This window comes from Macrobrachium nipponense, chromosome 15 (genome assembly GCF_015104395.2).
Source record: "Macrobrachium nipponense isolate FS-2020 chromosome 15, ASM1510439v2, whole genome shotgun sequence".
Taxonomy (NCBI): Eukaryota; Metazoa; Arthropoda; class Malacostraca; order Decapoda; family Palaemonidae; genus Macrobrachium; species Macrobrachium nipponense.
The window spans coordinates 7,561,634-7,586,420 of record NC_087208.1 but is presented as its reverse complement, the minus strand read 5'-3'; the positions used below and the strand labels follow the sequence as shown (position 1 = coordinate 7,586,420).

General features: G+C 41.9%; 1 protein-coding gene across 2 annotated transcripts in view; it reads left to right on the top strand.

Moving 5' to 3' along the window:
* The window catches only part of LOC135226986 (protein VAC14 homolog), a 179,637-nt gene that overhangs the window by 21,171 nt on the left and 133,679 nt on the right, over positions 1 to 24,787 (top strand). For both annotated transcript variants that reach the window (XM_064266699.1, XM_064266698.1), the window contains exons 2-5: positions 9,237 to 9,387; positions 10,138 to 10,368; positions 18,437 to 18,654; positions 19,323 to 19,443. In XM_064266699.1, coding sequence (XP_064122769.1) covers positions 9,237 to 9,387; positions 10,138 to 10,368; positions 18,437 to 18,654; positions 19,323 to 19,443 — 721 coding nt within the window. The remainder of the gene's footprint in view (positions 1 to 9,236; positions 9,388 to 10,137; positions 10,369 to 18,436; positions 18,655 to 19,322; positions 19,444 to 24,787) is intronic.

The following is a 24,787-nucleotide window of genomic DNA, read 5'->3' as shown; positions in this document are numbered from 1 at the left end:
ACCATGTCATCCCTGTGTCTTCACAGCTGGAGAATATCCACCATCTCTTGCAAGTGAGAGGCTTTTATCACCGACCAGACAGATGGTAGGATACCTCAGACAGCCCTCTGCAGTACAGCAGGGAAAGTGGACCGTCTTCTTCTGTTGGTGTAGTAGACAGGATATCTCTCTGGTCGGAGCCACTTTCAACAGGTCGTGGATTTCCTTATCTCCATTCACCAGAGAAGCTCCCTTCCATCTCAGCTATAATGAATACAGAGCTGCACTGGCCCTAGTCTTGAAGCTGAAGGGTATTGATATTTCGTATTCTTTCTAGAGATCATTACTCATAGGAGCTTCAAGAGGTCTTGCCCACTCATGGATCTTAGTCCTCCTGAGTGGGATGAGAATCTCGCGTTGCTGAACGACCCCCTTGAGAGTACTCAGACAGGGATCTGACCCTCAATACTGTCTTTCTGCTTGCCCTGGCATTTTCATTGATGATGATGGCTGGCTTTGAGAGACAATCAGTAAGGGATACTCTGCTGCTGATGACGATGATACACTTCGTCCAAAGTTCACGAGGTCAGGGGCATTGCCCTGTCCATCACATTCTGTAGAACCTAGTTGGTTCTTTAGGTTTTGAGGGAGGTGGTCTGGGGTTCTCCTTTCATTACCTTTGGGATATTACCCTCAGTCCTTGGACACTTTTCCTTGGAACCAGTGGTGGCTGCTCAACAAGATGTGTAACTTACCCAGCTCCGTAACTGGACAGAATTACATCTCACCTCGTTGTACGGTATGATTGAGAATAACTGTGGAGTGATTGGCTCCCCTTTCATCTCTTTCATCCTACTCTTTCCCTTCGGTAGTGAGTAATGCGGACTGTTATATGCTGGACCAAGCAATCGATGCAGGTGAGACACTCCTTGGAGTAACCCATCTATTTTCTGTGATTAGTAAATAGAAGTAATATCCACCCCTTGCCTTCACAAGGCAGGGAAGAAGGACCTGGACATTAGACAAACTCATACCTTGTTTTTGCCTCAATGTCTCTGACATATGGTTCTTAGCTTTCTCTTAAGGGCGACACATATTCTCCCACTTATGGGTAAACCCAATAGACTGACTGATCTTGCAGTTCTTTAACTCCGATCAAAAGTCAGTAGCTGGATTCCCTTCCTTGCTCTTATGACCAGGAAGGAAAGCTCAGGTAGGCTGAACCCCAGATAGTTCACTGGAGAACACTCAGATTCCACCCACCAATCAGCGAGTCTTCCTATTGTAAAGGACCGAGGGTTTGTATATCGCGTAGAAACAAATCACAACTTTTTAAAGTAGTAAATTGTATTTTTCCTAGCTATACAAACTCAAGGTCCTTTACACAACTGCCCACCTCATGCCACCCCTCAATCTGCTACCTGGGCCAAAAGTAAATTGGAATGTTTACATGAACTACCAATAACTGGACCGGTAGTTAACTACTGAACCGCCTTGTTGAAGAATTGAGCGGCTGTGTCCAGGCTACGCCGTAAGTAATTCAAACTGTAAAGGACCTCTGGTTTGTATAGCTAGGAAAAATACAATTTACTTGCAAAAATTGTGATTTTGCTTGGCTGAACAGTTGTTTCTGTGGCTGCACTAACTCGCCATCTTCAGTCAGAGTGGTAGTCAGCTAACTTTAAGAGTAGGTAAGTCATTCCAAATAATGAAAATTTTTATGATAAAATTAATTACTATTTGGGTACTTGTCTACTGTTAAAGTGAAAACCCATCCAGCCTCCCCACATCCTAGTGGGTGGTTGTGAAGAATTCTGACAAGAACATAAACATTCCAACACCACCTGGTGGGAAACAGGCAATTATAGAAACAGTCCTAGTAGGTTAACCAAGTGTTATTTTGTTGATTCTGAATGCCAATCGGACCTAATGGCACAAAGATATAATTTAACTCTTAACAGTAAGTAAGTATAATCAAAGTTTTCATATTGTGCACTACAAAATTTGTCAAGAGTAATCATTTTGGGTAAACATTGGCAAAATTCAGATAAGGCAAATAAAATTATTAATAAAAAGCCATGGCCTACATTTCCAGTACTATCAGGTAAATAATTTTTTTGTACATGCAACTTCCCCGGCAGATATATACTTAGCTTATGTCTCTGACGTCCGACAGAAATTCGAATTTCGCGGCACACGATGCAGGTAGGTCAGGTGATCTACCCCCCTGCCGCTGGGTGGCAGGAATAGGAACCATTCCCGTTCTAGAACCAGATTTTCTCTGTCGCGGTAGTGTCAACATATGTTGTTGCTACCTCCTGACTTGATTTTCGTTTTTCATCGCCATCGATCTTCTGGGCTGTCTTTTGCAGGGAAGTACTGGGTCTTTGGTTCGGCATACGCTTTTATTAACTTTTTAATGAATTTGGCTTCGAAAATTTCGAAGAATATATGACGTGTAACTACCGAAATTTTCGGTAGACACTCACATAGTTTGCAAGAAAGGGAAATATTAATATTTATTCATTAATACGTGTAATAAGTGTTAGAATTGATTGAGGAAATATACTGACTTCCTACTTTAGGGAGTCAGTAAAGCATGTAACTAGATACGTTTCTTTTAAAAGTTTTTTGGAAACTCGTACTAACGAGCAATTAGAGTATTAACAGTACTAGTAGTGTTGCATCCTCATCACCTTCTTACTTCGCAGAAACTTCAAATTCATAATTGCAATTTGAAGACAAGGATTGTGGCTCAAAATGCGAGCTATTGAAAGGTAAGAAGTGATTACTAGTGTTCCCCATTGCAGTGGAGGGTGCGTCTGATCGGCTCTGTCTCGCTCCCAGGCCTAGACCTCTTTCAAGCTCCCAAGCCCAGGGGAGAAGGAATGTCGAAAGCCGTAAGGAGGTTTCAGAGAATCCCCACCGGTCAGGCGTCCCCTCAGCAGGTTCTGTAGAGCGTCCCAGACTGCCAAGGATAGCCATTGAAAAGGCATCCTTAAAAAAGTGCGTCTCTTCATCTACATCCGAAAAGACGAAGAATGTATATGTTTTGATGATCTAGCGCGTTCTCTGAAAACTAAGAGAACACTGAGCAAGAGCCAGCCAGGAACTTAGGAAGCCGCGTTCCAGCAAGCTAGCGTGAGCCACGTTCCAACAGCCAGCAGCGAGCCGCGTTCCAGAAAACAGACTAGCGCGAGCCGCGTTCCTACAACCAAACGCGAGCCGCGTTCTAGCAACTGAGCGCGAGCCGCGTTCTAGAAAATTTTTCTTGGCGCAAGGCGCCTTCAAAGAGACGAAGCGCCAGCCTGGCGCAAATTGCGCCAGAAAAACAGACGGCTAGTGCAAGGAGCCTTATAGTACAGTGGCAATCAGAACGATCCTTCCATTGAACGTTTCCGGACAAGAGGCTCTTTCTAAAAGGAGTCTAGTAGGCGCTCGGAACTATCAGGGCGCACGGGACCTTCCACGCAAGCGAACGTTCCAGGAGCGAGTCTCCTTTCTAGCGTGCGGAACATTCCAGGCGCGCGGAACTATCCAGGCGCAAGGAGCCAGGCGCCAGAATATTCAAAATCTTCTTATGAGAGAGAGGTCAGTCGCGAGGCTCCTCTTTGAGTTTTTAACTTGAGCAACTTTCCCCTGGCAAAGGTGCAAGATGTCGCACAGGCGGCCGTCGCGTTTGTCAGAAGGATTCTGATACTAAGAGAAGCCATTTTTTCATTATTCAGAAGACTCCTGTGTTTGGCAGTTTCCTCTCAATGCGGACTCTACTCCTCATTCATGCTCTTCCCTCGTTATGAAGAGGCAAGAGCTTTGGGAGTTTTTCTTATAAGAATCTCATCGACGTTTGGGTATGATGGCGGATAGGAAATATCTACTTCCTTCCGTAAACCCTACAGACGAACAGGAATTCTGTCTCTTCCGCGATTTATGAGGAAATCACGAAGATTTAAAGAGTTCCTGGATTAACTTCCTTCCTTAAGGAGATATATATACTCTTTCTATCATTCTATTAACGAAAAGAACGAAGACAGTAAAAATTTTCCTTTATCTGCCTCGGCAGGGAAAGAAGGTAGTAGAGTATCTGCTGTATGAGAATACGATACGGCAAATCACACATACCGTAGTTACTTCTTTGCAGAGCAACTCAATTACCAGTATCCTTCCAGGAATTTCCTAGGAAGGACTACGCTTAAAGGGATTGTTAAGACAACACCTACTTAGCTTCTAGATTTATCGAAGTCTTGTTTCGCTTAAATATGCATTAATAAGAACTTCCTGAAGTTCGATAATAATTTTATAAGATTCCTTTATTTAATGGAGTAGCTGGCAACTCTGGAAGAGTAAGGCCAGACGGCTAACGGAGACTGCTATCACGCCTTAAATACCAACGCAGTAACATGTAGGTGTCGGTCATGAGTGGTTGGTTACATGTCTCTCTCCTGCGGGATGGAATAACTAACCGTGTCTCTCCCCTACAAGCGCGGTTTTAGCCTCGGATTGAGGGGATAGTTAAGCAAACATAAATAAAATATTGTCTGCCTTTTGCTAAGAAGCTTTCAATAAGAAAGATATTACAACATTTCAATGCTGTTTACCGTAGGTAACATTATTAAAGGATTCTAACGCAGCGGAACTCTATATTATATGATGCTCTCATGCTTACGAAAGCATGGCTTATTAGAGTACATGCTTAGTGAGAAGATGAATGTAGTAGAAGAGAATTCACTTTAAGACTACGGTATGGTCAAGTCTTATGCACATACCGAGGTTAACTACAGAATTCCTAGTATCCTTACAAAGGTTTTCCTAGATTAATGCTGTTTACCACAATGTGACAGTATTATAAAGGATTCTAATACGGCAGAGCACGATATAATATAATTTTCTCATCCTTTCGAGAAACGCACACAACCTTTTTAGAATCGGATATTGCTCAAGAGAAGATGGGTGAGTCGGATGGGAAACATTCTCTTAGTGGCAGAAGTTGTTTCCCTGAATGGACTATACTACGTATATAAAAGTTTTTTCCTACTAAGAACGGAATTAACACGTGAAGGATGTCGGATACCATAAAGGCACAGATGTTCTGGCACATAACCTTAAAAGAACTAGAAGGAAGCGCCAGCCTGGCGCAAAGCGTCATGAAGCGCCAGCCTGGCGCAAATTGCGCCAGAAGCGCCAGCCTGGCGCAATGCGCCAGAAGCACCATCCAAGATATTTTCTCGTTTTAGCGAGTTATTAACCTAAGAGTCCAGTAGTGGTTGGTTTGGTGTTTGCTTCTCACCTCGGTGGTCGCGGGTTCGATTCTCGGCCATTCCATTGAGGAGTGAGAGATGTGGATTTCTGGTGATAGAAGTTCACTCTCGACGTGGTTCGGAAGTCACGTAAAAACACCATACAAACAAACAAACAAACCAGTAGCCTCTCGGAGGCTCGGTAACGGCAAGATTCGTTCCTGATTTCGTTACCCATTTAATCGGAAAAGGGGTCGCTTACAAGGAATGATGAAATGATTTATTTTAATCACTTAGGCCAATTCCACGACTCTCTCATATCGCAAAGAGCATCGAGAATCTCTTTTTTCGCCCCTGTTCGCGTTAACAAAAGAGAACCTATTTGGGAACAGACACGGAACGTAACGATATTAAAGGTTCGATGCAAGATTTTGCATGTCCGTGAGATCTTCTCGATCGAAGATAATAACTGTTAACGTATGTCTAACATTTATTGAAGAGTTTTGAGAACCTGAGGAAAGTCTTCTTCATAGATCTCTTCGCAAGGTAGAAGACGAACAGGCTTCCTATAGACTGCTTCCTTTTCCTCGAACCAAGAGAGGTAGCAATATACGACATCTTTAATTTAAAGAAGGGGAATAAACTTTAGTCTTTTTTCCCCTAGTTATAAATTCTTAACATATATTAAGATAAATGGGCATCAAAAGAAGAGAGGATGAATGCCTCATTTTGGCCTTAGAGAGGTTGGATTCACAGAAGTCACGTTCTTCTCACAGCATGTTTCGAAAGGCTTTTCCAAGAGTATCTGGATATTCTATCAGAATCTATTATAAATAGACCTGAAAAACCTCTCCACTCTGAGTCTTTCCGCGTGCAGACTGACCAGAAGTGGACATGAATGAGAGGATTTTTCAAGGTAAATGACAATAGTCATGGCTAAGACAGAATTGCTGCAGATCGTGCTAGATGGAATGAGGAAACTGTCCTCTTCCGATACCTCTGTGAACCACATAGCGAGGTTCTTTCTTCACTTTCAGAGGGAAGAATCACCTAGGTATATATCTGCTATCAAAGAACGCAGTAAAAGGCTATACTCTGTCTCTACAAGGGGAATTAGAGATAACAGAAGATTAAGATCTTCGGGATCTTATACGATACCGCAATACGACAAAGAGTAGGATATCATGTACTTCGAATGGGAACGTTTTGTGGCCACAGATTCCGTGTTCCGACAAAATGGAACTGCTCCTCATCAAACTTCTTTGAGAAAGTTTATGAAGGAATTCTTTGTTTCTCTTAGCCCTAAACGACCAAGAAGACAAGTGAATTTTTTGTGCATTGGAATCTCGCATCAGATTCAATGGAGACTCGGCAATGGGTTCTTGCCAGCATAGTATGTCTGGCAAAAGAACTAAAACCCTCTATTCCTGACGCAACGCTTTCAGATAGAAGTTTCGTTGCCCAGGCAGGGTACTTACTTTTTCATCTACAGAAGAAGAGATGGTTCAAACGTTTGCCTACAGAGTCTTCGGGGTGCGATGAGGGCTCGAAATGCTTCCCAGAAGGTATTCAGAAGGATACAATAAGAGCTAGAAATCAGGGTTCCGCCCAATTTCAGCTCGGAGTTTCCTTCGACTTCCAGACTCCTTCCCTTCCTTCAGGCAAGGATAGGGAAGATTCTGCAACGAGGAACCTCATCAACATGTAAGAAGAGATCTCGTTAGCAAAGGAAGTATTCACGAAGGATCCTCCTCGGAGGAAGACTCTTCTCTCTCGTATTGTTAGATATCCTGTCGTCTACTGGATGTAGCTGACTACAATCACCTCCCCTTGCCAGGGGCCAAAAGCTCAAAGGGGAAGAATTTCTTCCACCCTTCTCCAGTCTCCTGATAGACTATGTGGTTGTTCAGGACTCTCGGACAATGTAGCGCCAGCCAGGCGCCAAATGCCAATTCAGGCGAAAAACGCCAGAGGCGGACAGTTCCAAGGCGAACAAATCGGACAGATATAAGAGTGTCCGATGTGGACATCGCCAGACAGCCTAGAGACTCTTCCAAGCTCGAAGCTCCAGCAAGTGTGGAGGAGCCAAGCCAGGCGCGAGGCGCCAGCCAGGCTCTAGAAGCCAGCCAGGCGCCATCCAGGTGCCAGGCTCCTTCAAGGCTAGGCTCCAGTCAGGATTGAGGATCCATCCAGGCGCAAGGCTCCTTCCAGTAAAGAGAAACCTAAAGCTCTGTCATGTAAGAGGGCTAGTCCCATTGATATGATACAGGTAGGCTCTGCCATGTAAGTGGGTCAGCCCCCATTGGCACGATCCGAGAAGGCTCTGTCGTGTAAGTGGGCTAGCCCCCATTGACATGATCCAGAAGGGTTTGTCAGTCATAGGTCCCTACCTCGCTGAAACTCTTGAGGCATGCAGACTCATAGACAGTAATCATGAAGTCTTCTGCCAAGCTCCAGGCGCAAGGCGCCAGCCAGACGCAAGGCTCCAGCCAGGCGCGAGGCGCTAGCCAGGAGGGAGGAGCCAATCAGGCGCCAGCCAGGCGCGAGGCGCCATCCAGGCGCGAGGCGCCATCCAGGCGCGAGGCTCCAGCCAGGCTCTAGGCGCCATTCAGGCGCAAGGCTCCAGCCAGGCACGAAGCGCTAGCCAGGCTCCAGGCTTCACCCAGAAGAGATCTATATCAAAGAATGCCCTGGCCTTCTTTGAGACAATGTGATCTCCTAAGCACTTGACAAGTGCATTGATGATTCCTTCAAACAGCTGAGAATTAAAAGCGCATGAAGTGTGAGCTTTTCTGTATTCTTGTTCTTTCCTTAACAATATGTCATAAGGACATATTAGCTGTCACATACGGGAGATGCAACTCTGTGTTGACTTCCCATATCCGAAGGATGTCAAGATAACCTACGAGAGATCCTTCTCTCTTGGTTGATACGTGTCTGCGGATACATTGCTGGGATAGGGAGCCGATACTGATCCTTAACTAGTGAGTTAAATTTTATTTAACGTCGTGTTTTTTCTTTGGGTTGTTTGAAAGGAGTTTGGGGATAACTCTTTTCAACTTAAGCACTAACCCTCGTGTTAGGATCAGGTGATCGGGATCGGTGTTGTGCTCCTTAATTATGCCACTAGGCATAAGCATATTGTCATGTAAGAGGCTCTGTCGAGTAAATGGATAAGACCCCATCGACAGACCCACAAGAACTCTTAGCCATAGGTCACGTCCTCGCTGAGGCTCTTGAGGCGAAGCAGATTCCTAGGCATTAGCCATGGAATCTTCCGCCTGAACAAGTAGGAACCAAGGTTTTATTTAATTATTACCTACAACGTATGTTGTTTACCTGTCTATTCAGTAAATAGTTGTCTCTTACCCACCACCAAGGGTGTCAATCAGCTAAGTATATATCTGCCGGGGAAGTTGCATGTACAAAAATGATATTGTTAGAATACAATAAAGTTTTGTACATACTTACCCGGCAGATATATACGATGAATGGCCCACCCAGCCTCCCCTCAGGAGACAGGTGGAAGAGAAAATCTGGTTCTAGAACGGGAATGGTTCCTATTCCTGCCACCCAGCGGCAGGGGGGTAGATCACCTGACCTACCTGCAGCGTGTGCCGCGAAATTTGAATTTCTGTCGGACGTCAGAGACATAAGCTAAGTATATATCTGCCGGGTAAGTATGTACAAAACTTTATTGTATTCTAACAATATCATATTATTATATCAGACCATTTATAGAATTTTGAAATGTGAGCTGATTACGTACTATGCAGTGTATATGATGTCTTTGCACAGTCACTTCATTATTCAAGTGAATTTTACTCTTTCATGGAGAATTTTTTGTTTTGTTACTACAAAATAAGTAATATATACACTATGTCCATCATTGAAAAGTTTGGAGGCTGTTGATTTAGAGTATTCATTTTATGCCAAGGGGGTTTGGCTGAAGTTGTCTACTTTCATTGGCTTTAATTGTATGATAAAGAATTATAGGAGTAATTGCTTTTTCCATTTTAGAATGGTAAAGGATTTCTCTGCCGCCAACAATCAGGAACAGATAAGCAGACTAATTAAAGTCCTAGAAGAGTTTGCCATGTCACACAATCCTCATACCAGAAAAGGCGGACTAATTGGACTTGCTGCTGTGGCCATAGGACTTGGAACTCGGGTAATTATGTGCCGTAGTACACGTTTTTATTGTTAACTACCATGTGTTTCATTCATTATGTCCATTAATCAGAGGATCTGTTCTATACATAGAAAGTAACTTACTTGAAAAAATCCAGAAGTTGTTTTTATTTGTCAGGGTAACACTTCATTATTTCCCCATTATCACACTGGACATTGGTAGTCTTATTCAGTATTAAAGCGTCAAGTTCAACAGAATTTGGTATAATGTAAAACATGTTTTTGAAGCAATGTCACAAGTTGACAAACTCTAAATTTCATTTAAAACTACATGTGATGGAGATTAAATGCTCTGCATAGTTAACCTATCTGGTTCCAGTGCTTGGCCTCTGGCCTAGACCCGGTACAGTATTTCATTGCCAGCCCTATGAGAGCTTATAGTCAGCTTAGTTGTCTGGTTAAACTATATTGATATTATAATAATAATAATAATAGTTAAGCTCCTTTATCCACCTTATGATAGAAGTAAGTCAGACAAAAGTATCTCTAGACCTTTATTTGGTGTACGTAAATGGTTTATGATGCAAATGACATGGCATAAAACTAGATACTTTACTGTTAATGTTCTTAAAATTGAGTTAATCCCCATTGATGGTTTATTTTTATCTTTGTCCTTACCTTGATTGTAATTTATGTGCAAATAGATTTTTGGTATCTTAGACACTGTCAGATTTCATTGTTACTGTTGTACATAGGTAATGACAATAAATGTCACCTTTTTTTTTTTCAGGGAATTGGACCATATATACAGAAACTTGTCAATCCAATATTGGCCTGCTTTTCTGATAGCAATCCAAATGTAAGGTACTATGCAACTGAGTCTCTCTACAATGTAGTGAGAGTCTCAAGAGGAACAGTATTGACCCAGTTTAATGACATATTCACAATACTTGTTCGACTGGCTATGGATGCAGACCAAAATGTTAAGAATGGATCAGAGATGCTTGACAGGATTATGAAGGTTTGTTCCAAGACATAGAGTTTTTAGACTTTGTGCCTAGTTTTGTTGAAGGGTGTAGTGTGTTTGTTATTAGATCTGATGAGTAAAGGCTTCACAAGTTCAGACTAGTTCATTCTGTTTCTGCAACCCTTGGTGATAACATCTGGTGTCGGCAGCAGTTGTTCATCGTTCGCTGGTTATTTACTGGACTTGGTATCCAAACTAAAAGTCGAGTAGCTTCATCTGAAAGCTTCAGGATGAGTTTTCCCTTGTTTTGTTGTTTTTTACTGGAGTGTTACAGTGGACCCCCGTATTCGTGTTCTCGAGATTGGACTCGCCTATTCGCGGATTTCTCTATGGACCATATCTACCCATTATTCGCAGGAGATTTGCTCATTCGCTGTGTTTTTCTATGAGAAATAGCCACAAATTACTGTATTTTTGTATCAGATTCATGACTGAATGCACTTTTTGTAATAAAACTATTAAAAAAACCAGGTACGTATAAGTATTTTTAGTGGGTTTTTCCTGAGTTTGATCTAACAAAATAGGCAGATCTTAGCATTGTTATATGGGTTAAGTATTTGCGGGGATCTAGAATGCAACCCCCGAGAATAAGGGGGGTCCACTGTACATCAATAGTTGACTTTCACAGCGAAATTTCATTTAATATATTAACTACTCTTTGCCGAGTGTTGGACTATAATGTAAATGTTGGTTCATCAAACCAGTGTTTACGTTTTTTGCTGACTTGATATTGTTTGATATTACTGTTTCAGCAGCAATCTTACAATCTTTTGATTAATTCCTCCTTACAATGAGTAATGTATTAACATAAAATGCTACTCGGTTGATAGTCAATTAGCGTAATAAACATTGCATTAGTTACCATCTTGATAGGGTAGCGTAATAATGTAAAACTTGCATACATTACCTGAACGATTTTGTTATTTAATTTTAATTCCACAAGGTGCTCCTTGCACAGTTAGTATTTATTGTTATTTATAAAGTCCTGATTTAAGTTTTTTCAAGACTTTCGGTAATAGCGTGTTCACTATTGCAGTGAAATTGCAGTCAATTTAAATGCTTGTCACTCTTTCCTTTCCAGAATAGTTTAAGTGAAAGTTTATAATGTAGCAGGAGAGAATTGTAGTTATGATGGGCTTTCAGAGGATGAGCTAGCCAAGATCCTAGTAAAAATAAGAATTATAAGCAGTTTTCATTGAAAACGTACAAGGGCCTACCACACAGGGAACATCCCTATGGAGGGCTGTGCTTAAAACCAATCTAAGGGAATAAAGTAAATGTTGCTTTACGGTGCCTACACTGAGCATAGATTGATAATATGTAGCTAGACCGATGACATCGTACTTCTGGCACCAAAGTTTTTAGCTCGTCTGGTGCCAACTATACTGGTTGATCCTTTTGCTTGGCTCATGATTAGGTCATGCATTTATCATATATGTATCTGAGCGCCTAGTTGGGACTGAGCCGCTATAGAATCCAGTTTCCATTGGTGCCAAACACACATGGGAGCCAAGCCAGTGCCCAGGGGCAACCAAGACAGCGGCTAGTGGTGCCTGAGCGAACAGGTGCTCGAGTTGTTTTCTTGTGATATACGAGTACCGAGCCGCCAGATAACACACTTCTCAGATATTTTGTGCTTTTTCCTCTCCTGTTACTAGCCCTTTATTTTTATCCACTTGCCACTGCACCTGGCTCTCTCACTTCCTTCCCTACCATTGCCAGTTTGTGTCGGGGTTAGCAATGTTAACCCTGTGATAGTATTGTGCAGTGGAGGTGGCTATTCATGTTAATTCTCCTTGACCGAAGGTCCCTGTCACTCCCCAGCACTTGGGAGGAGGCAAACTGGAAGTCCAAGGGAAGTTGGGGGCTACGCAAGTAGTTGCCCCCGTAGTCAAACCTGTTGCTTGTCCCAGGTTATTGACAGATAGTCTTTGGAAAGGCATGTTACAGATGTGTAGTGACAGAGATGACTATCCCGCTCCTCGGACTCCTCAACCCAGTCTCATCATACTCCCATGCACAGGGAGGAGGTATACTGGAGTCTGTTGGAGTCGAAGGGGTTTGCCCCCAGGTAGTTGCGCCTCAGTTAATTTTAATTAATGACCACTGAGCAGAAGTCACAATAAGTATCCAACTCAGGGGAATCCTAAACCCAGTCCCTGTCAGACTCATACACCAGGGAGGAGACATACTGAAATCCAATAGAGTCCTGGTTAGTTACTCAGTCAAACCTGTTGTCTGCAGGTTTCAACAGTCAACCATTGAAAATGAGTCCATAAAGTGCACTTGCACTGACTTCATGAGTTATGGATCTTAGTGTTGTGTGTCTGTCATTGGAGGTGGCGGTATATCCCAGTGGCACTCCTAGATGAAGGTTGTGGCGGAATCAACGCTAAACAAAAACCATGCAAATCTCCCCACAGTTACGTTAATCTTACCGGCTCTCAAAAGTTCCCACAGCCACACTTTCCCCTTAACGTTATGTTGATGCAACAGGACAATTGGTTCACCTACAGACATAAACAAAATATTCACACTTTGTACCCACCATCAATGACCGACTTCAGGGAGAGAAGCTGAGCTGTCCGCTAAATAAGGGCATTGAGACACAACAAACACCGAGAATCACAGCACAAAACAAACAACCAGGTACTACAACCACACAATAACTCAACACAACAAATCACTGTACAGACAAACACCAACAACATCAATACAACACTACAAGTCCATATACAACCACCCACAAACAACATCAAGAAATCACAACAGCTCACCAACAACACCCCCCAACAACTCACACACAACACAACACAACACAAACTCACAAGCTCAACAACCTTCCAACTATACAACCACAACTTCAATACAAGCACTACAACAACAAATCAATAACACACAATACAACTGCATCAAGAAACTCTTCCAAGACTGCTGCCGACTATATCTGACCATCACAAGCTCTGATCTCAGACTGACTCAAAAATACAGATGAGCCCGCGACCGACCCAACAGACACAACAACTGCTCGCCAAGTGAGCAATTCACTTGTTAACTATCAACTATCAGTTGCAACCTCCTAACATGCATGGAGAGACCTGGGACCAGTATGTTATATGGTGGAGACGATGAAGGCCAGTTGTGATTCTTTTTGGCTGTCCTCCACTGGTTTAATCTCTTTCTTATAGCTTCCCTTGTCTTCAGCAGAAATCTCTCATAAGTCTCTTTTTGTAGGAGATTGTATATAGAGGGAATGATGATCCAAGGGTAATTCTTAGGAAGACACCCATAAGTAATTGGAGGTATTCTTGGACGTTTGGAGATAGAATAACAGTAAGTGTTTGCACATACATTTGTTGAATTTCTAGCATGGTTTTAGTGCCATTCCAAAGAATGGTCAGACTTGTGGTACACATGCAGAATGTATTCCACCTACCATACATCCACAGTCATGCAAGTTCCTTCAAGAGGTTTTTACTAGAAGGTATTGCCGTTCTGTGCACTTTGTTTGGGTCAGTGTGCAGCCCTCTTTAAATTATGTCAGGGACTTGTTGCCCCTTGGTAGATTGTGTCGACTTTAGGAGCAAGACACTTATACTGAATCAGTGATTCAAGTTAGCCAACTCTTGTCAACAGTATTCCAAAGGCCAAGGACCCATTGCTTCTTCTGGCCCAATGTCTATGCATTATAGTATTGTTAATTCTTTATATCCCCATTCCTATCTAGTGATGTGGGGATGATATTTAATTATGCATGCTTGTCGGTCAAGATGAATAGGCATGTGCTGCTTGAAGATTTTAGACCTGAAAGAAACTTCGTATATGGTAAGGGTTTTTCCTCATTAGGAAACATGGCCTCACAGGGTATTTTCAGATAATCATGCTCAATTAATGTACAGTTTAAGCATAAGAATTACGACTTACAAATAACGTTCATTAAATTTTGTAAGTAATCCAGAACCAACTTTGGCTCCAGGACTGTAGGAGGGACATTTTAACCAGGAATTGTCCACTTGGTTCTTAAACCTAAGTCCAAGTTTTGGTCTTTTCCCTCTGTCATGCAACACAGAGTTTAACTAGTGTCATTACACTTTTATGCAACATAGAATGGTCAACAGTACACCTGGTAAAACTTTTTAGATGTCAGGGCAGTGGAAAGACATCAGGATGCTTAGCAGGTTTATTCCCAGTCAGAAACAAAGTCTTTGTGGGACGTTTGCTGCTTTGAGTGAAATGAAACAACATATTGGTTTGATCATCCATTCTGTGGAAGGACAGTGTTTTAGCAATTGGGGATTCAGGAAGAACAACTCCCTACAAGGGCCTTTACATCCATAAGTTTGGCACTTGGTGTGGATTTAAGGAACACTCATTTAGCTTCCTAGCATGTAGATGAACAGGGACATCCAAATGATTACTACTACTTTGTTGACCGTCAGGCTTGAGCAGTGGATGTTTCCTTAAATTTTGCCTAATTCAGACTCATAGGCCTGCTCCTTGTATCTACTCTGAATTCTATTGAGCAATTTCAAGTTCAAGAATTGCTTAGTCTCCTGTAGAGCCCTTGTAGCCTCAGGGCAAAAAGGTTCAGAATTTCCAATGCTTTTCGTAGATGTCTCATTCTTCCGTTGAGAAGACTCAACTCTACTACACAATTCCATACAGTTCCATTGATGTAGGCATCTCCTTAACTGCTTGGAGATGTTAGAATGTCCCCTCCCAATAATAAGGTTTTCAAGTTATCATAGGATCTGTCCTTAATTTAAAACTGCCATGGCCTGGGGTCAGAAGCAGTGGTCTGTGTGTGGCTGAGGGTACCATTCTGGAGGATTTTTCAGCACCTGGAACCTTGTAAACGTCAATGTTTTCTGTTTAGAGGAGATAAGACTTTTCACTGTCTACTTCCAGAGTTATCGTTCCATACATGCTTTCCTCAGTATTGCATCAAGTACTTTTAGATCTTGCTGAGGATCAGCACTGTAAGGTGTTGAGATTGAAGGCCCTTCATCTCTATATCAGTCTCTCTCTGGAGTTTAGATGCGGGTCTAAACTTTATCTGAATTTACTGTAAAACCTTTTATTTAGCAGTGGTTAATCAGTAAATTTATTGTCAGCACCCTTCTTTAAGCTGGTGTAAAGGGAATGCTATTTTAGCTTTCTGCCTTAGAGCTGAGGGTGATGTTAAGGCTATGCTTTACAGTTCCCTGTAAGAATTACAATGTAACCCCTTTGGGGGGGAAAAAGATGAAACTTCTCTATCCTGTTGAGCATTTAAATTTAAAGGTTAAACCTAGAACATTTTTATCATCCTTTTAGAAACCTTGAACATCTTTGTCAAAGGTAAATGCTGGAAGAGGCAAAGTTAACCTTTGGTTTTGTGGTTTTAAGAAAAAGATGTTGTGGTCAAACGTTAGCCTGGAAGAGGCAAAAATCAACCTTTTGTTTTGTGGTTTTAAAAAACCTAGCTGTCTTTGCCAATGGGTAAGCTTGAAGGCAAAGTTAACTTTTTGTTTTGTGGTTTTAGAAAACCTAGAATGTATTTGTGAAGGTTAAGCCTGGAAGAGGCAAAGTTAACCATTGGTGTTGTGATTTTTAGAAACTTTGTCAAGGAACACAAGGTCCTCTGTGACATAATGGATAGGCTAGTGCATGAGAACTAGCTCCATATCCTGTACCTTATTGAAGTTAAACATTCATAATGTGAGCAGCAGTTGCAACTTCATTTAGTGTTAAGTCAATTTGTTGCTCCAGAATAGGATTGATGTGTCACAGTAGAGGTACAATTCAGTTTTTGCCCGATCACTACCTTAAGTATACAGAATTGTGTTTGAAAACAGTAAAGCCCTTAATCCGCTACTAGTAGTGGGTAGTCTTTTCCTGAACTGAAAAAAGAACAATTCTTTAGGCTCTTTTGTTTAAATCCCGGGTTTTAATATTGTGGGGAGCGTGAAGGTACAAATTTTGTATAGGAGTGTACCTTTATATTGTAAAGGTATTCATTTTAAGTGACTGTCATTTTATAGGGCTTTTGGACCCAGGCACAGGGGTCCCTCATACTGCTTGCGTTTCATGCTGGCTGAATTGAAGCAGTTTTCTCCTCATGGCTGCTCTTTGCTGCATACGTATGATAGCCTTGCTCCCTGACGTATGATAACCTTGCTCCCTGAATGGAATCCAACTTCTGGTGGTAGTAAAATCCACCAAGGATTCTAGATCAGGTGAGAATGTTTTGGGTTTCGTATAAGAAACCTTTAGCTCGAATGGCTGAGAGGAATTTTTTCTAGGTGCACTACTCACCATCATCTTCTTAATGTGGGAATCAGCTAAATTTAACAATAGGTAAGATTCACCTCAAATAATATAAATTTTCATAATAAAATTTATTATTTGGATACTTACCTACTGTTAAAGTAGACCCACCCAGCCTCCCCACAACTTAGTGGGCTGTCAAGGAGAATTTTGACAAGAGCTAAAACATTCGAAACACACCTGGTGGAGAACAGGCAAACTAGACAGTTATCCGGGCAGCCATTCGATTTTTTTTTTTTTTTTTTTTTTTTTTTTTTTTTTTTTTTTTTTAATGCAGACTCGCCTAATCGGCGGGGAGATATAGCTAAATTTCAGAGTCCAGATTAAGACTGACCAGCAGGCCATTACTGGACTAAAAAGGATCATAGGCCATAAGGAGGTGAATATAACCATTAAAGACAAAGTTGCTTGTATCAAAACAACTAAAATAGGTGGGTATGTTCTGTAATTGGCATGTCCAAAAATCAGGCAACCATCATATGTCAGTACTCGACCAAAGGAAATGAGCATGATTGAAAATTTAGAGATGGGTCCAGTCAGGTGAGAGATAATGCAGTCTAACTAGTCTCTAAACAGGAATAGGGTTGTTTTATCATTTTCTGGCAAACACGCCATCATAATGGGAAAATGGAACATGAAACTTACAAGATGATTCTTACTGATGAAAGGGGAAGGACTTTGTGGGAGACTTGACTTGGTCTGGATAAAGGCAAAAGGATTCATACTTATAATCTTACTCTCCACATTCCTTTGGGACAGTTAATGCTATTATCCCTGGGTACCCTATCTTTTATTAACTTGTGATATCATCTGGCATCATCATTCAGGATGTCTTAATGAGTGTTTTGCCACCTCTGTACATGAGACAGCATAATGTACTTGGTCACCACATTACAGCATCTTTATGTGTTAAAGGTCACAGTTAGTCTTCTTATTATTGGTTGATTTGTGTCTGTAATAGGTTTATTGTATGATGATTAGAGAGTGCCATTTAACACACCATACTACAGATGAATTGTTCAGTGACCTTTTGTGTTTATTAGTCTGTGCTACATACTCATATTGTTAAGCCTGGTTGGAGTCAGGAAGGCCATTGTTCTGTAAAATAGATGCCAAAATCATTATAAAATGAGCTGATCAAGATAAAAATGCCTGGAAGAGATTTATTTAAAGAAGTGACTCAACAGGAGAGTAAGCTGAGAAGCAGCAGTGGAAGTTTGATACACAAAGCTACATATCTTTTGGCAGCAAGAGAAAGTTTTCAACCAATTGAATATGGCACCATTGTTCCTTGTGTAGTACATACATTGTGGTTTTTAGACATACAAATTTTTGTCTGTAGATATGGTATTGGTTTGGCATTCTTTCCTGTGAGCAATGATAAATATAATTATTCATCCTTCAAAGGGTAATGTTCATCTGTGGACTGATTTTTTTTTAACAGTTGCTGACCCATGGTAATGTATACTTATAATACTACTGCATTGTGACTCACTGCAGTTGTATTAATTTTGGATGATTTATTTGTCACTTATCAGTAGATTTTATGTATAGGACATGCAGCCTAAATCATATGTTTGTTTACTGTCTCATTAGTTAAACTTTAACCCTCTTTGCTTTTTTTTCAAGTTTTTGTAGATCTCGGATAGAATTGTGATTGTACCGTGCGATAATTCATATGCGTGTAACCTATGCATTCATGTAGAGTTGTTACAATGTACATTCATAAGCATTGGTTTTTGGTCTTTTACAGGATATTGTGACAGAAAGCGCTTCCTTTGATTTGGTTGGCTTTATTCCAGTTTTACGTGAAAAGCTCTACTGCAACAGTCATTGGGCACAAACACTGGTTGTGTCATGGGTGTCTGTTCTCCACACAGTTCCAGATGTAGACACACTTTCCTTTCTCTCTGAGATTTTAGATGGCTTGTTCTTCATACTGGAAGCACCAAAGGCAGAAGTCAAAAAGATGTAAGAACCTGGAGTCTTCTCACCAAAAATTATCAGTACTACTACTTTCATTTGGTATACTATCAGGGTCGGTATTTTAAACAATTCTGAGAAATAATGTTCATCAGAGGCAAGTGGGGATTTAGATAACCTACCCAGTGGTGTAATGTCTGTAACCCATTTATTGATAGTTTTTTCTTTGACAGCAGTAGGTAAGAAACTTTTTTTTCTTTTTTCTTTTGTATTCTTATATTCATTACTCATGCATTGCAGTTTTTATTAGATATATTGCTAAAACTAAATGAATTGACAGGTTCAATACATAATAAATTGAGATGGAAATAATAGAATAAGAGCATAGTAATACCAATCTTCTGTATTGTTTATTTCAGTATTAGTCACATAGTGTCCCAAATTTTAGAAGCCCTTGCCAAATTTGAAGTTAATAATAAGAGGTTACCATATGTTGAAACTTGTATTTTAATGTTTCTTTAATTTACTTTATAATCAAATCCCCTTTTGTATTTAAACAAATAATATACTCAATTTAAGTTTGACTTTGAATCATAATCTTTGTACCTTAACAAAAAAGCTAAAATGTTAGTTTAAAAAAGATTTCACTTACAGGTGTGAAGTAAATCTATTGATAATAAGGTTTGTTTCCTTTGTAAGTTATGTTTTATTTCCAGGTGTGAGGCTGTTGTGGGAGAATTTTTAATAAGCATAAAGAAGGCACCAGACAGAGTTAAATTTGGAGACATGATCAATATCCTTATCACTCATGCCCAGTCTAATGATCAGTTAGTTCAGGTATGGATTGTAGATTAATTTTTTAAATAGTGGTACCTTAACTTAAAGGATGGCTTTGGGATGTCTGCCCTTCTCATTAAGTAGTAATGAATTTCATGAAGTATCAAAGACTGCATATAGCCAACATAATGCAGTACAGTACCTTAGAGCAATTCACTAAGCTTTTAGTGTACAGCAATTCCAGATAAAGTAAATATGTATTAGCTTATTGTAACTGCCATTTCATGGTTTGGTTTAAAGTTCTACCTACTTGCTTGATTTACTTATAAGGTATGTAAAATACACAAAAGTCAATGCATAAATGTAAATAAAAAAAAGAAAAAACCCCATAAACATCTTTTGCCAGACTTGACGACATGAAACCAGATAAGTTGAGGCGCCAGTGTAGTGTATTTGTATTACATTTCCTTTCAGCCTAATTTTTTTTTTATTCCTAGTCATTAGAAGTAATTGAAGGTAAACCAAAACTAGGGATGCCCCAATAGCAAATTTTTGGCCGATACCGATACCAATATGTACCAGCTTTTAAAGCCTATATCGATACCGGTACTGATGCCTGTTACCTCCATATTACTGTTATTTAGGAGAATATATATTGTTACTAAAATCATTCTTGTTACTAAAATCATTCTTGTTACTAAAATCATTTTTGTTAAAGGTTCAAAAGTTGAAAGGTCATATAATATGGATTTATAAACAATTTCAAAGGCACAAATTTCATTGAGAAATAACATCAAGTATAACTATTTAGTATTTATTCCCTTTATTACTAGATACAGTCTGGCTTATATTATGGCTACCATTAAAGCCTTCTAACAACTTAGGTACATAGTGCTTACTCGAATTCATGGGATGGCGAGCAATCTGAAATCACTCATTTGTTCATATACGGAACAAACCTTCGGTCTTAACATTAGGATTTACTAGCGCCAAGCTGGAAATTAAAATTACACTTGTGAGATCCAGGGACTATTGGCATCTATACCAGGTCACGGGGCATGTATACCCAGAATGCCCACGGCGACCAGTGACCCACCAGTTATTTTCCTACCGCCTTTAAGATAAGATGTGTTTACTGTCTATCTGATTTAAAGCCGGTTTTCAGTTTGCCCGTTTTTTATCCATTTCATTTTTCATTTCTTATTACTTTTTCTTTCTCCGAGTGTGCTCAGTGTGAGTGTGATCGGTAAGAGTGTATAAGTGGTATGATGGAGATTTTTGCCTCAACATCGGGATCGTCTGCCGTTTCGAAGAGGAGACAAAGGAAATGCCCAGGAGTCAGTGGCTTTCCATGTTCTAGGTTTCTAACTTCGGTGTCGACGGATCCTCATCCAACGTGTAGTAGGTGCAGGGAAAACGTATGTACGATTACTAATCCATTTCTGTTTGTCGCGGTTGGTCGGTGGAACAGTGGAAAAAGTTCTATGACAAAGGCCAATACAAAAGGAAGATGGTGACGCCATCTTTGGATGACCAAACCTTACCGGCTTCTTTTGTATTGGCAATAAACAAGGCTGCTCCATATGTTTCTCCACCTGCTTTTGATTTGTCCCATACCCCTTCGGTTTCTCCTAGCGATTCAGTATCGGAAACGTCAGGAGGGGTCTTGGGTAATTTTATGAATAATATGCACGCTCCTTTGTTCCCAGCAGGTAGAGGGGGAGCATTGCCATCTTTGTTCCAGACGCCGGCTCCCGAAGCGCATAAGTTGGACGGTACGTGGTCAGCGCTAGGCCTACCAGGCGTACCAACCTTGGATGGTTTACTTGCGCATTATATGGCGTCACGGTTCCAGCAGGGTCCGGCAGCGCTGAATTTATGGGAAATAATGCCGCGGCTACGCCATCAAATTCAATGTTTACAGCGATGCAGAACATGGGAGGTAGTTTGGCAGCAAACGTGCGGTTGCCAGCAGAACCCGCACAGTGTCTCCCTATGAGATGGGTGACGTCACACACCGATGTGGCAGGCGCGATGATGTCACAGACTGCTTTTCGGCCTATTTCGCTGCACCCAGACTCAAATACGCCTTCTGACTCAGCAATGCTAACTGTAATGCAGAAATTACTGGATATAGAGAAGAGAATGGATAAGAGAGACAAAAAGAAAAGGCGTGATTCGCCTTCTTCATCTTCTTCCTCTAGTTCGGCGTCATCGCTAAGTCCGATGACGTCACGGCGAGCGCCAGTCAAGCGTTGGAGGATTTGGGATTTCGCGACTGATCCTCGGGCTAAGAGGAGAAGAGTGAATTCTTCTTCATCTTCAGACCAGGACTGTCGTATCCCAGTCAGCAGGAAGGTCGGGAAGTCAGTGGCTAGTAAGCACAAAGCTAGCAGACGAAGCCGTTCACAAGAATCCGAACAAGCGAGAGAGGCGACGGCCGACGGACCAGCGGCCGATGCGGAGTTGCCAGTTCGGATTACAAAGACTACGATACCGCTGGTAAAATCGACGTTGGCGGCGAAAGGTGCAGCAGAGGATAGAATGCAGGTCCCAGTTTCGCCCGTAAGGCCATTCAAAATACGTACAAAGGATGATAAGGCTCCTATTAAAAGTACGAAAAATAGGGAGTTGGCAACCTTGTCGGATACGTTCGTGGAAGGCAGTGTCCGTCTGGATGAAAGGTCGAGGCCGAGTTCTCCGACGCTCGAAAACGATACCAATACTAATAGAGACGAAGTTATATCTGTTTCAAGGGAGCCTTCATCTTGGAGATCTAGACGAGATTCTCGCTCTAGATCCGTGAGCAGAGAAAGAGTGAGGCGTTCTCGTTCCCCTGCTGACTATTCGGGATCGAGCCAACGGCGGCCAGCAAAGATCAAAGAGGCCGCGGCCGTAGGGGCAGGCGGCCGTGGAATTCCGGGCCGTTTGTCAGAAGATAGGGGTGAGACAACATCCCTTGTGACGGAGAACAGTACATTAGAGCCGGAGGAAGGAGAAAACCAAGAGTTTCTGGCCTCGTATGCTGAGGTGATTGATTTGATTCGTCAATTCAATAACCTTTCGGAGAAGACAGGAACACCGGCCAGTATGCTTCCTCCGGGAATTGACATGGCATTTGGATTAAGAAGTGATACCAAGGTGTCGTATGGATTGCCTTGTTCGTGTCATGCGGATTCTGTCTTACAACTCTTAAACGCAAAGATTGCAGGAAGGGATAATTCCTTAAGATCTAATAGATCATTTAAATTTATTCCCCCTCCAATGATGAAGCAAAGGAAATATTATACGACACCGAAGGTCCCTTTGCTGTCTAGACAAGTGAACCCTAATGTTGTAAGATTAAGGCCTGGATTAACCTTGGATCAGGTTAAAATGGAGTGCCCTTCAATGACGTACCAAGAGGCTGCTACGTTAGAAGCAACAGCTTCTTCTGTCTTTCAGACTGCTTCTTGGTTAGATCTTTGGTCAACAGCAGTGGCGAAGATTGCATCCTCGGAAGTGACAAGAAAGGTAGTGGATGAATCATTGTTCATTAGATTACTACAGTCAGGTTCCAAGGCGATTGCGTACCTGACAATGTTTGGGCAAATATCCTGCTAATGAGGAGAGATGCAGCGTTGGCTAGACTAAGCCGCACTGTGGATTTGGATTCCCTGTTAGCGATGAGGAATGGGGATATCTTGGAGTCGCAACTGCTGTTGCCAGAGGTCATACTGGAAGAGGCGATAGATAGAAGAAGGATGGACACTAACGATAGGTTGGTGCAGCAGGCAGTTAGGAAAACGTCTAACAGTCAAGCTACTCCTTTGGAGGGGAGACAGCAGCAAATATCTCAGAAGAAGACAGTGAGACATAACATCCCTAATAGAGCCACAAGACCCTCTTCCCCAAAGAGGTTAACTCATCGGCCCTTTCACAATAGAAACAACAGAGGGAGGGGGAGTAGGGGAAGAGGGAGAGGCTCAAGAAGATAGGATGGGCGCCTCTCATCACTCGGCAACACCAGTGGGGGATTGCCTGTCAAATCACTGGAAGGTGTGGCAGGAACTAGGGGCAGAGCAGTGGGTGGTGGATGTTCTCAGGATCGGGTATTTGATCCCGTTCGAGGTAACCCCGCCCCTGACAGATCAGCCATTACCCCACTTCGCTTATGCTCACGAATCTCAGAAGGGCATTATTCTGCAAGACGAAGTGAAGAAGTTGATGGAAAAAGGAGCTGTGGATCAAGTATGCAGTCCGTCGAAAGGCTTCTACAGCAGGATTTTCCTGGTACCCAAAGCCAACGGGGAGTGGAGGACAGTAATAGACCTGTCAACTCTGAATCTGTTTATAAGGAAAACCAGTTTCAAAATGGAAACTCCAAAAACGGTTCTACAAGCAGTCAGGATCGGGGACTTTATGCTGACAGTCGATCTGAAGGACGCATACTTTCAGATACCAGTCCATCAGTCTTCAAGGAAATTTCTCCGCTTCAGTCTTGCAGGGAAAGCTTTCGAATTCAAGGTCCTGTGCTTCGGATTGACAACGTCTCCTCAAGTTTTTACAAGAGTGTTCACTCTCGTGTCGACGTGGGCGCATGCTCAGGGGATCAGGCTAATAAGATATCTGGACGATTGGCTGGTGATAGCGAAGTCCAGAAAGAAATTACTCAGGGACAGGGCGACCCTCCTGCAGCTTTGTCACAGCCTAGGTATTGTGATAAATCAGAAGTCGCAGTTGGATCCAAGTCAACGTTTGGAGTATCTGGGAATGGTTATAGACACAACAGAAGCCAAAGTATTCCTGACAGACCAAAGAATAGAGAAATGCAAACAAGTGGTGAATGCCTTTCTGGGAAAACAAACACAGCCAGCAAGACAGTGGCAGGTGGTACTGGGAATCCTAACCTCCCTGGAGAAACTAGTACCACAAGGAAGGCTACACCTTTAGTCCCTACAATGGAGGATGAAGGAGTTTTGGTCACCAATAGTAGATCACCCGTACGAGCAAATTCCCTTGTCGGCAGAAGTGAGGAAAGACTTGCTGTGGTGGGTGAACGACGACAATCTGACAGTGGGTGTCCCCCTTCAACAATCCTCTCCGGACCTCTTGCTGTTCTCGGATGTGTCACTAGAAGGCTGGGGAGCCCATATGGAGGAGTTGATGGTGTCAGCAAAATAGAGTTGCAAGGACAGAGAACTCCATATAAACGTGCTGGAGTTAAAAGGAGCGTTTCTAGCTCTACAGGAATTCAGGGAGAGAGTAAAGGGACACTTGGTGGTATTGATGTCGGACAACACCACAGTAGTAGCTTATATAAACAAACAAGGAGGCCTAGTTTCTCGGCAGTTACATGTGATGACAGTTCAACTTCATCAGTGGGCTGTAGAGAACCTGGTAGACATCAGGGCCAGGTATATTC